The 13,449-nt window shown below is 43.4% G+C and overlaps 1 protein-coding gene across 1 annotated transcript in view; it reads left to right on the plus strand.

The window, feature by feature from the left end:
- LOC115465137 (cGMP-dependent protein kinase 1-like) overlaps positions 1-13,449 on the plus strand; it is a 128,884-nt gene that overhangs the window by 50,787 nt on the left and 64,648 nt on the right. Inside the window, exons 7-9 of the mRNA XM_030195537.1 lie at positions 5,418-5,481; positions 10,285-10,362; positions 12,334-12,422. Coding sequence (XP_030051397.1) covers positions 5,418-5,481; positions 10,285-10,362; positions 12,334-12,422 — 231 coding nt within the window. The remainder of the gene's footprint in view (positions 1-5,417; positions 5,482-10,284; positions 10,363-12,333; positions 12,423-13,449) is intronic.

Here is a 13,449-nt window from a genome sequence, read left to right on the forward strand (position 1 = left end):
CAGTTCAACATTTCCCCTCTCATCTCTCCCTTCCACTTCCATGTGCAACACGTTTTTTTCTCTCATGCCCTTTCCCTCCCTCTCCCCATCCCACCCATATCCAACAATTCTCCCTCTCTTTCCCCTTGCAGCATCTCTCCGTCCCTCCTCCCACCTAGCTCTACCCTGTCTCACTCCCTCATCCCAACAGTGCTCCTGTCTCCACCTCCCACCCACACACAAACAAACAAACAAACCAACCACCCTCCAGCATGTGCTGCACGTTTTTTCCCTCCCTTTCCCCAGCCACCACTGGCACGCTGGCTACAGGCCTTCTTTCCTCCACCTCCCTCCCCCCCCCCTTCGGGCAGCGCAGTCTAACACTACAACAAAGCTGCACCGGGTCCATCTTTCCTCCCGCTACGCTGCTGCCCTCCGGTTCCATCTTTGTTCTTCTGCTGCTTATCTGCAGCGGATCCGCGCGCTACCAGGCTGTCTGTATGCTGCCTGCGACTGCTTCCTCTAAGCTGGCCCTGCCCCCTTAGGCGGGGCCAGCGCAGAGGAAGCAGTCACAGGCAGCATACAGACAGCCTGGTAACGCGCGGATCCGCTCGCTGCAGATAAGCAGCAGAAGAATAAAGATGGAGCCGGAGGGCAGCAGCGTAGCGGGAGGAAAGACGGACCCGGTGCAGCTTTGTTGTAGTGTTAGACACTGCGCTGCCCGAGGGGGGGGGGGAGGGAGGTGGAGGAAAGAAGGCCTGCAGGGTGCCGGCAGCAGATGAATTCTTTTGGCCGCGGCGTCTCTCTCTGCACCGTTGCTGGGTGGGCCCGAGCCCAAAGTGGGTGGGCCCAGGCCCACCCGTGGCTACGCCCCTGACTACTACTACTATTTAGCATTTCTATAGAAACAGCTGATCCATCCTGCTGTGGCTGGGGAGGCATAGCCTCCCCAAGCCTCTTATACCGGGCGCCTATGTGTAGGTCCACCCTACTACCCACCTTCTTTGTGATTGAAAAGTACTTGGAAAAAAATCCCTGCCCTCTTTCCCCTGGTGGAATGGATTTTACTGCTTTGGCCTCAAAGAGGGAGTAGAGTTCCTTGGTATATACTAGTGTGGAGAGCTTGAACAAGATGTTCTAGGTGGGCAATTCAGTGGTATGTTGAACAAATAGAGAAGGTATCCTAGGCAGATAGGGATCAATTCTATAAGTGGGCACTTCTTTGTACATAGATGCTTCAATGCAACATGGTGAGAACCTATTCCTTAGTAGCATCTGGGTACCCAGATTCCTTTATAGAATACTAGCATAAACTGGTATCAATGTACCTTACATTTATGCATCCATAATTATAGCAGCTATGGACCTGGTGTAGCTGCGATCACATAAATATGGCAAGGATACGTGTAACTTACAGTATTTTGTGCCTTATGTGCATAAGTGGGAGCCTCCAATGCTCCGCCCACATATATGTCCCCTTGCATTTATACGCTATGCCATTTACATATGCCCTCAGAATTGTGCTGGCACTTTCTCAGGTAATTGAGCACTTATGCGCGTAAGATATTCCATCACTATTATGATTACATCATATTATATCTCTGTTATTTGCACACCTACAGCGTGGCTTAGTAAACAGGGCCCTTTAGCACTTATATTTAGAATAGCGCTTAAGCACACTATTACCATACATGCCCACAAGGATGTCAGTATTCCACAAATACAAGAGCACAAAAGGTGCTGAAATTTAGGTGACCTTTTTTAGAATGAGGGAGGTATTGCATAATTTCTGTGCCCCTACTTTTATGCAGGTATACCTGGGCTCAGGAACACACTGCTCGACTAAAGAAACAAAGCTATTTATTTATTTATCACATTTATACCCCACATTTTCCCACATGTTTGCAGGCTTAGTTTGGCTTACAGTAAACCGAAAAGGCTATTGCCAGTCCAGTAGTTATACAATTACAATAAATTGTGGTAAACAGAGAGGATAGAAAGAACAAGGTATAAAGGGAAAAAGGGAAAGGTAAGAGAGTTCAAAATAATCCATTTATATACTGTGTTGAAGGAGTTTGGGTTTTATGTTGGATCCTGGGGGTAGGCCTTTCGGAATAAGTTGGTCTTGAATAATTTTCTAAAGTTGAGATGGTTTTGAGTGGTTTTGATAGCTTTTGGCAGTGCATTCCATAATTGGGTGCTGATAAAGGAAAAGGAGGAAGCATAGGTGGATTTGTATTTGAGGCCGTTACAGGTAGGATAATGAAGATTTAGGAATGAACAGGATGTGCTTGATGTATTCCTGGCTGGAAGATTGGTTAGGGAATTCATGTATCCTGGGGCTTCTCTATAAAGAATTTTGTGGACTAGGGTGCACATTTTGAAGACAATTCGTTCCTTTATTGGGAGCCAGTGCAATTTCTCTCGAAGGGGCTTGGAACTTTCAAATTTGGATTTATCAAAGATTAGTCTTGCTGCTGTGTTTTGGGCATTCTGAAGTTTCTTTACAAGTTGTTCTTTGCATCCTGCGTATAATCCATTACAGTAGTCTAGATGACTTAATACCATTGATTGAACTAGATATCGAAATACTTCTCTAGGGAAGAAAGATTTTATCCGCTTGAGTTTCCACAATGAAAAGAACATTTTCTTTACAGTGGCATTAGTTTGGCTAACTAGTGATAGGATGCGATCGATAATTACACCAAGTATTTTTAGGCTGTCAGAGATAGGAAGGGTGAGGTGTGGAGTTATTAAAGATGAAGGTTTGAACCTATTACGTAAAGAGGAAAGGATAAGGCAGCGCACTTTCTCATTATTCAGCTTCATTTGAAAAGTATTAGCCCATTTGTTCATGATATACAAACCAAGATTGATTTCTTTGGAGATTTCGAACAGGTCATATCTGAAGGGGATGTAGATTGTGATGTCATCGGCATAGATAAATGGATTGAGGCCAAGATTGGACAAGGATTTAGCCAAAGGGATCAACATAATATTGAAGAATGTGGGGATAGAGGGGATCCTTGAGGACCTCCACAATCAGCTTTCCACAGCGGTGATAGAATTGAATTTGATTTTACTTGGTAGGTCCTGGATGTAAGAAAGCCCTTTATCCATCTAAATACATTTCCCCCTATTCCGAAGTAATCAAGAAGGTTTAATAGAATGTCATGGTTTACCATGTCAAAAGCACTTGACATGTTGAATTGGAAGAGGAGTATGCTATTGCCTATGGCTATTTCCATTTTGAAATTGCACATGAGCGTAATTAGCACGGTTTCAGTGCTATGAAGGGGGCGGAATCCTGATTGTATTCGTGCATTATGGAGAATTTGTCCAGGTAGTCATTAAGCTGCTTTGTCACCATTCTATCTTCTACCCCTCTTACCCAACCCCTACTCATCAAGAGCCCTCTCCTCAAACCCTCTCTCCCCCTTTCCTGGCCCTACCCAACCCCCCCTAACTACCCACCACGAACGCTCATGCCCTAAGTTTGTTAAGCAACAAACTGATGGAGATAGCTCCTGAACGTAAGGATCCCAAATGGTCAAAAATTGCTGTGTTCGTTTGTGGGAAATGGAGGCATCCGTAGCTTCCCATCCGGCCAGAGCATAAATCTGATTTCTCCAGCCCCAGAAGGAAGGAGGCTCTGTGGACACCCAAGCTTGAATAACACAATTTAAGAGCCACTAACCTCAGCTTCCGAAACAAAAAGAATTGCCCCTCCTCCAGAAAATGTTTGAGGGACTACTGACTGAGGAGTCATAGAAACTGAAAAATGCAAGGAGGTAGTAAGAAATTGTCCTAGTGCTGTCCAAAAGGACTGAATCTTTGCACAGCTCCAAAGAGAATGAAAAAAGGAGTTTTCTGCTGCCAAACATTTAATACATTGAGCAGAGAGTAACACCCCTGTGTGAGAGAGTTCCAGTTAGGAAATATAAGCTCTATGTAAAATTCTGAAATGTGTTTCCTATAAAATTGCAGTGGTAACCACCCTGGGTGTGCTGTTTATAGTAATGAGCATAACTCAATCAGTCAGTGGGAGTCTCAGATCCCTTTCCCATCTTTCTCTTACCAACCCAAAATCTTTCCTCGCTACCTGCTCACACAGCTAGACAAGGACTGTGCCATCTCATTTTCACCATTCCTTTGCCCCTAGAGTTCAAATCTTTGCTGTTCTATCTTTAATGAAATGCCCATTGTTCTAGCTGATGGTCTCATCTACTGCTTTCATATAAGGCTGTACGTGTCTTAGAATGTATCATATGGATATACCCCCAAATTCTATATAGTGCGACTTGAGTTGCGCACATAAATCTAAGCATATTCTAATTTGCGACTGCAACTCAATTAGTTAATAAGGCACTGATAATTGGATGTTAACAAGCAATTATCGGCAATAATTGGCACTAATTACAATTTACTCACAGTGTTATAGAATAAAGCTAAGCATATTCTTTAAAGTAGTGTGCATAAATTCTACCATGTGGATCTCAAAATGGGAAGTGGCCATGAGTGGGCCATGGCCGTTCCTAAAATGTACGCGCAATGTTATAGACTATCCCATTCCATGCCTAAAATTAGGCATGTGATATAACGGCATATATCTAGTCTAAAGATGAAGGGAGTAAATGTCTAACAATACACAGTATACTCAGCTTCAATGCAATACCAATTCAATTATGACTTCATTGATAATCAATCAAGTCGTTTGTTATAGAGACATCAGATTCAACTACCTGCCTCTGAAGTGGCTATTTATGAGCCAAGCATTTTGAACAAAGAGGTGGTAACGCAATCCTCATATGTCCCGTATTTTTATAATTTTTAGATATTTTAGTTAAATTTTCATAGTCATAGCTGTTTATCTCATTTCTATTAGACTTTTCAATTTCATCTTTAAATATTAGTATAGTACTTAGCTTTTCAGCAGTCAACGCTAATATGTGGCGGAGACCCAATGTCACCAACATAGATCCATGTTTCGCATAATGCTGTTTCAAGGTAGTCTCTTGTAAGAAGAAATCCAAACAAAATACTCAGAGTATAGTTCAACATATCATATTAACGCCTCAAAAGAACAGTAAAATTAGAACTATTCTAACCTAGGTTTCAGATAGCGGTTATAACATGGCCGCCAAGCGTTTCAAAAGGCATGTATATAAAGATATAAAAAAAGTGACATCATATCCAGCGTCAATTAAGCTACCCGGCTGAATCAGCTGTCTAGAATAAAAAATGTCAATGGTAAAACAAGTTTTAGCTCTCATTAGCTAATTTAGTCAACATATTAGCGTTGACTGCTGAAAAGCTAAGTACTATACTAAAATTTAGTTTAGTAATAATTTTATAGAATTTAACACATCGCTCATGCATCAATATTCTCTCTCATTATCCCTCTCCCCTTGTTTTCATTTTCTCACTCATTCTTTCAGAGCTCACACACTGAATGGACTATCGGACACCCAGCTATCTAGAATCATTGATTCCATGGAAGAGGTATGAAATTTGACTAGCTCATTGATGCATGCTGCAGACATTATTGCTTTCTTCTTATTTAGTAGATAGTGGTATTTTACTCTATGGCATCATACTTTATGCTTCTTAAGCACTTAGGGTAATTAATCAATAATATATGGATTGGAGATCTGATATGGTCAAATAATACTTTTTAAGCAAACTTATGATTCTTTACCTGGTACCTGAAGATTGGAAGGTGGCCAATGTAGCACTAATTTTTAAAAAGGGTTCTAGGGGTGATCTGGGAAATTGTAGACTGGCAAGCCTGATGTCACTGCTGAGTGAAATGATAGAAACTATTATAAAGAATAAAATTACTGAACACATAGACAAACATGGTTTCATGGGACGTGAGTCAGCATGAATTCAGTGAAGGAACATCTTGCCTCACCAATTTGCTACATACATTTATATCCCGCACTGTCACTAAATCCAAGTAGTTTACAACAATACATCCATAGTAAAAATAAAAACATTACAAGAAATATAATACAATAATAAAACATATTCAATTCAAAAATCTAATCAAAGTTACCATCTAAAACAGATCTCTAAGGGCCCCTTTTACAAAGCTGTGTTAAAAGGGGGCCTGCCATGGCATCAGCGCATGGATTTGCCATGGGCTGAGGCCTCCTTTTACCACAGCAGGTAAAAGATTGGTTTTGGCCCAAAAAAAGAAATGGCCCTGTGCTAATCACAGGGATTGGTGTGCAGCCATTTCCATGGATCCCTTGCTGCCACCTATTTATGTGACGGTAAGGGCTCTTACGCTAACCCAGCAGTAACTGGAGACATGTGGCGCTACAAAAATATATTTTTTTGTCACACTGAAAAATGGTAACCTGACGGTAGTCCCGATTTGGCGTGTGGCAAAGCGGCGGTAGCTTTACTGCCACTTTGTAAAAAGGCCCCTAAGTGCACTGTTAATAAACTTATTTAGAGGCTTGACAAAACAATGTGCTTTAAGTAGTTTTTGAAACATCAACCCCCCCCCAGCCACACGACAATGCCGACACAGTGTCAGCAGTACCACACTGCCAGGCACTGGTGCAGCTTTGTAAACAGGGGCCCAAATAAGATGAAGCATTCAATATAGTATTTGGCCAAATATTCCACAGAATTGGCCCAGAGATTCTAAATAAAGACTCATGATAGAGATTACATTTTATTACTTTACATGATGGTATGTCTAGCAAACCTTTTTCAGCAGATCGCAAAGAACACCGTGGTATATACATTTTCAGAAGAGAGTCAATATAATGTGGAACATCATCATGCAAGGCCTTAAATATCAATGAAAGAAACTTAAATGTTATTCTAAACCAGGGGCGTATCTGGACTCCGGCGGTAGGGGGGGCCAGAGCCAGAGGGAGGGGGCACATTTTAGCGCCCCCCCCCCCCCCCCGCCGCCGCCGCCGCCGCCGCCGCCGCCGCCGCCGCCGAGCCCCCACCGCCACCAATGACTTAGTCTCTCCACCCCCCTCCCGCCGCCAACCCTCCCCCGCTGCCGTTCTTACTTTTGCTGGCGGGGGACCCCAACCCCCGCCAGCCGAGGTCTGCTTCCACCTGCCGCTGCCTTCAAACCTTCTTCTTCAGCCGGCGGGGGACCCCAAACCCCCGCCAGCCGCCCCGCGCTGTTTAAAATTCATCTTCGGCCTCCGTGGCCGTGCTGCTGGGATAGGCGGCGCTGTTGAAATCCACTTCGGAGTCTGACGTCGTTGTACGTTGTACGTGCTGCGACGTCAGACTCCGAAGTGGATTTCAACAGCGCCGCCTATCCCAGCAGCACGGCCACGGAGGCCGAAGATGAATTTTAAACAGCGCGGGGCGGCTGGCGGGGGTTTGGGGTCCCCCGCCGGCTGAAGAAGAAGTTTTGAAGACAGCGGCAGGTGGAAGCAGACCTCGGCTGGCGGGGGTTGGGGTCCCCCGCCAGCAAAAGTAAGAACGGGCACGGGGGAGGGTTGATGGCGGTAGGGGGGGCCAGGGCAAAATCTGCGGGGGCCCAGGCCCCTGAGGCCCCACGCAGATTAGGTAACCACTGAAGTTGAGATAATGCATTACATCAGCACTCGCATTACCAATGTGTGCACCAAACATTCACCAATAGAAATTAACTACATAACAAAGATTTTCATGTGGCAAAACAATTGGGCCACAGCTTTATTAAAATATAACATTTCAAAACATAAATTCAAAACATAATTTCTCAATAACAAGATTAATGAGTGCCCAGATACAATTACCATTCCGCACTCTAGGCTAGTTGGTGTCGAACTAGCCTCATCACCCAAAATTACAAAGTCAGTACTCAGTCCCTGCCCAATAGAGGTCCGTAGTGACACAGAGCCTCCAAATACTTGTGGTGGTGACGCACACAAGCAAAAACATGTTTTTTGCACATTTCAAATACCCCTCTGCCATTTCATTTCACATTAAACTCCCTAAAATTCTGTCCCCCAAGCTATGACCAAACACCCAAACATATCCCAAACAGCAAAAACCCAAACAGCCGTTAGGGAGGGATGAGCGGGCCAAAAGTAATCCCCCACACAGCCCTTCCACCCATCACAACCACCCTCCTCACAAAATAAATATGCTGCCTGCCAAAAAACACCCTAGGTAAACATAAACAACCCCCCCACACACATCTAAACCACTCTCCATGTCTCCACCAGTACCATCAAACCACTCATACTCTCTATCACCCCCTTCCTAACCAATCACAAGCAGGCTAAGGAAATATTGCACAGCTCCCCTCAGCTGATGTTATAAGCCTACAGCTCAAGGCTATGGGCTCCCTAACATCAGCACTCGCATCACCACTGTGCATACCAAACATTCACCAATAGAAATTAACTATATAACAAAGATTTTCATGTGGCAAAACAATTGGGTCATAGCTTTATTACAATATAACATTTCAAAACATGTATTCAAAACATCATTTCTCAATAACAAGATTAATCAGTACCCCAAATACAATTACTACTCCCCGCTCAAAGCTAGTCAATGTCAAACTAACCTCATCACCCAAAATTACAAAGTCAATACTCAATCCCCACCCAACAGAGGTCTGCAGTGATGCATATCCTCCAGATTCTCATGGTGGTAGTGCACACAAGCAAAAACATGTTAATTACAAATTTCAAATGCTCCTCTGCCATTTCATTTCACTTTATATACCCCAAAATTCCACCACAATTGGTGACAGCCTACAGCTTGTCACCACTCCCTCCCAAAAGCTGTGGACCATCTGCCACACAAAGTTGCTTCTAATAAATCTTGTATATTGCTCAGAAAGATATTACACCCCACCTCAGACAGGTGCACACCATATATATTCCTGGACAATCATGGGTTAGCAGATCATGAGTAAAAACCATATCCCCCAACCCAACAACAAACCTAGCAAGTTCTGAATTCACCCTCCACCTAGTAGTAGTAGTAGTCGCTCAATCGTGTCCACCTTACGAGTCTCCCTCCAGACTAATCTGGGAATTATATTAGAGCAGACAAGGTGAGCAGCAGGAAAATAACATTTTACTAACATAAAATCCCATTTCATTTGCTGAATTAAATCCACCCCTTTAATTCTACAAGACTAATTCCCACCCAAATGAATCAAAATGAGTTCCGGTAAGGAAAAATGCTTTGCATGAAGAAGTGTTGGGATGAGCTGATCCCACCACATACCATAAATCCCCAGGTAGCAGATATGAATGCATTGCTCCGCTAGACCAAGATTCGTTCCCCATCAAGATGACACTGCCCTCTTCTGGGCCCAGAACATATACGAATGCCCACATAACCATCACAGAAATCAGGGATCAGTGGATCTGAAAAAGAAACTGAACAACAAGGAAAGAAAATTAATCACAAAGAGGAGAATAGGGAAGACGCACATACCCCAAGTATCTACTTGAACACCACTGCCCCAAACACCTGATGAGATCAGGCGATTCCCCACACTGAACAGCATAAGTTGCTGCTCTAATGTGGAAAGAGTGAGTCTCATAATGCACAGGATTCCAACCCAACCATCATAAACCCAACTTTAACACCGCCTGAAATTGAAAACGGGTTAAAGGAGCCCCATCATGATGAATTAACCAGAATAATCCCCCATTAGGGTGTTCTTGCATATATGGGTTTGGACAAGTTCCTGGAGGAAAAGTTCATAAACTGCTATTAGGGTAGATATGAGGAAAGCCACTACCTGTCCCTGGGGTTGGTAGCATAGAATCTTTTGGGGATTCTGCCAGGTACTTGTGATCTGGATTGGCCTCTGCTGGAAGCAGGATACTGGTCTAGATGGACAATCAGTCTGAGTCAGTATGTAATTTTTATGTTCAGCTCAAAATAAGACCACTGCTGCTATTACAGTATAAATGTTCTGGTTGTATTTATTAATTGTGGTACTGCTACATGTGATGCATCTAAAGAAAGAAACTGTATAGGCTCAAAATTTCAAGTAATATAACACCTTCTGATATCTCTATATCAGCAGCTGATGTTTTCAAAGTATGTTAACAAAAAATTATTTTAATAAAAAAGATAGAAAGAAAATGAACCCATTGAATGTTCTATTCGTTTTATTGTAGCAATACGAGTGAGGAAATAACTCGCTGAGTTAAACAGAATGGTGGAAGTGTGCAGATCAAAATGCTGGATTTTTCTTCCATTTTTAATTTAGGCTATGACCCATGAGATTTACAGCTTTAAAATTATAAAACATCTCTTTCTTGGAAAAACATTAAGTAGGTTGTTCTCTGTTCAATACAGTGCAAGTTCCATCCAGGGGATGTAATAGTCCAAGAAGGAGATGAGGGGAAATCATTTTTCATCATCCTGAAAGGAGAGGTGGGTATCTGTTCAGCAAAGTGTCAGAGGAGCTCTGGAGAGACACTAATCAAACCCAAATGAAACATCTATAATTTACCTGCTATCTCTAATAAAGTAGAAAGTAATTGTAACCATAAAGACTCCCTCAATCATGGGGGTACAAAACCAATGCTGATACTTCTCAAGCTCACCCCCAGAAGAGTGTGGACTTGGAAGGAAGGATGTGAATGTTCTGATGAAAATAATGTAAAAGTGAGCCAGGGAAACGTTCAGTACATAAACTGGACCCTCAGTATAATGAGCTATATTAATGAAACTGCTTTTATTTTTGGCACTCATTCATGCTAATTGTGCCATCAACAATCTCCTGGGTGGTAATTCTATACACTCATTATAATATAATAAATCAATACTTATAAGGATCCAGCATTGAAAATGTTTTTGCTGTATCTCACTGTATTCTCAAGCGAAAAACCCTTGAAATGTATCTGTCTGCATATATTTTTCTCGGCGGACTGATCATTGCACTGTAAAGAATTGGACTATACAATTTTGTAATTGAATTTGTGTTTAGTACTTTGCACATTTTGATTTATTATGTTATCATAAATGGATAGCACTACCAGCCGGGAGATTGATGATGGCATAACACGTATGAAGGAGTGCCAACAATAACAGCAGATTCATTAATATGGCTCATTAAACCAGAAGTCCGGTTTATGTACTGAACATCTCCCTGGCTCATTTTCACATAAATGTCATTGCAGCATTCATATTCTGTCTCCGAGTCCACACTATTTTTGAGTGAGGAGTTAAGTATCTCTAACTAAGTAACATGCAGTATCACCCCTTTAACTTATAAGCTTCTCAAACTGTTGATGTCCCAATCCAACAACGGTCCTTGTCCTCAACTGTGTTAGCTTTCATCATGGCTTAGTGTTTCTTCCCCTGAAACCATTTCATCCCCTATGTCACATCCGTTGCTCCCTCCGGCTGCTCCTCTGCGGGAAGCAGGAACTGGTGTCCATCGCGGCGAGAGCCGGCCTTCTCGAGGCCGCGGCGGAGAGCCGGGGCTCACCGCGGCGATAGCCGCCCAGTCCAGGGCCGAGGCCGTGGGCCGGCGATCGCGGCTGCCGGGCTCTCGATCGCCGGCTATGGGGTCCGTGCTTGCGCCAGTGGGGAGAATGGCACCGAGACGCGATGGCCGGCGTCTCCTTCACTTTCGGGCGCGGGAACCCGAAGCTCCGCCTCTGAGGAGTTAGATTGGGAGGCCGGTGCTGTAGTCCCGCCTGGGAGGTCGGACGGAACCAATCAGAAGGAGTTTGTCAGTAACCAGGTTCTGATTGGCCGGCCATGTCGGCTGGGGCTGGGCGGTTGAATGCTGATAGTATTTAAGGAACGGGCCTGAGATAAGACATTGCTTCAGGTTCTGTTTCCCGAGGCCAGTCTTCGTGTGTTCCAGTTCTCAGTTGCTTTCCTTGCTCTCCTGGTTTTGACCTTTGGACTGTTTCTAGATTACTCTGCTAGCTGCCTGCCCTGACCTGTTGCCGGTTTTGGACTCCTCTGTTTTCCACCTGCCCTCTTCACTCCTGGTTCCAGTTCTGGGTCAGTTCGTCAACCCCGCGGTTCCGGAAGTCCCGTTGACCGCCTGCAGCTGGGGGCTCAACCCTTGGTGAACGGCGGTCGCCGCGGGTGAAGACTTGGGGTTGCACGGCTGTCCTCTGAGGTCCTTCAGGGCCTTGCGGTACCTAAGGGCTCATCTTCTTTTCAGACAAGACACCCTACAAGTGAAGAGTGAGCAAATAATGTCACAATGACAGAATCTTAGGATACTAATGAGATGCAGTGAATACATTTATCTGTAAGAAAGGTGTCCTCTTTCCTAGCATGTCAGATCCTGGATAGCTGGTCAGATTAGTGAGGCAGTGCTGTTGAAACTGGCCAGCACTGAACAAAGTTTTCTGTAATCTCCTCTGTATCTTACTTCAGGTTCAAGTTACCAAAGAAACAAATGGAAGACAAGAGCAAATCCGGATCATGAGAGCTGGAGAACATTTTGGAGAACTTGCTCTCATACGGTAAGCTCTGCCAGGCAATGGTGAGTTGGTGACAAAGAGGTGTCTGTCTTTGGCAATCACACTTTGCATGGGTAGAAGGATAAAAAAAAATAAAGGAGAACATGAGATGAAAAGATAGATGTGAGAGAAGAAAAGAAATATGGAAACAAATGAGAAAGACCAGAAGAAAAATGTGACATTCCAGATAGTCTTGGTTAAGTTTCCATGAATTTCTTGTAGAAAAAGTGTCAACACTGCATTCTCCTGGATCCTCTGCAAATCACTCATTAACTTTCAAAAGTAGAAGAGTCCGATGCCCCTTGATGTGCACCTATCACCACACACAAAGTATGGTGTAGCTAGGCCTAGCCATTCTATAGTTATAAGGAGGGGGATTCCACATACAAACTGAAACATATACATTCAATTCAACCTCATATGCCTTTCCGTCCTATTGAATCAAGGCTACAAAGAAACGAGAATGTAGTGGATAAACATATGGATAAAAGTGAACCGGTCAAAATTAAGTATCTGAATTTTCAAAAGGCATTTGACAAAATATCTCATGAATGACTCCTGAGGAAATTAGAAAGTCAAAGGATAGGAGGTAATGTTCTATTGTGGACTAAAAACTGGTTAAAAGGTAGAAAACAAAAAGTAGGGTTAAATGGTCAGTATTCTCAATGAAGAAGGGTAGATAGTGGGGATTCTTAGGGGTCTGTGCTGGGACTGCTGCTTTTTAATATATTTATAAATGATATAGAGATGGGAATAACTGGTGAGATAATTAAAATTGCAGAAGACACAGTTATTCAAAGTTGTTAAATCACAAGAAGTTTGTGAAAAGTTGTAAGAGGACCTTACAAGACTAGGAGACTGGGCATCGAAATGGCAGATGATGTTTAATATGAGCAAGTGCAAAGTGATGCATGTGGAAAAGAGGAACCCAAACTATAGCTACGTGATGCAAGGTTCCACATTAGGAGTCACTGCCCAAGAAAAGAATCTAGGTGTGTTACCACATTCTCTGGCAGTGAGTTCCACAGCT

The sequence above is a fragment of the Microcaecilia unicolor genome, chromosome 3, assembly GCF_901765095.1.
Source record: "Microcaecilia unicolor chromosome 3, aMicUni1.1, whole genome shotgun sequence".
Lineage (NCBI taxonomy): Eukaryota > Metazoa > Chordata > Amphibia > Gymnophiona > Siphonopidae > Microcaecilia > Microcaecilia unicolor.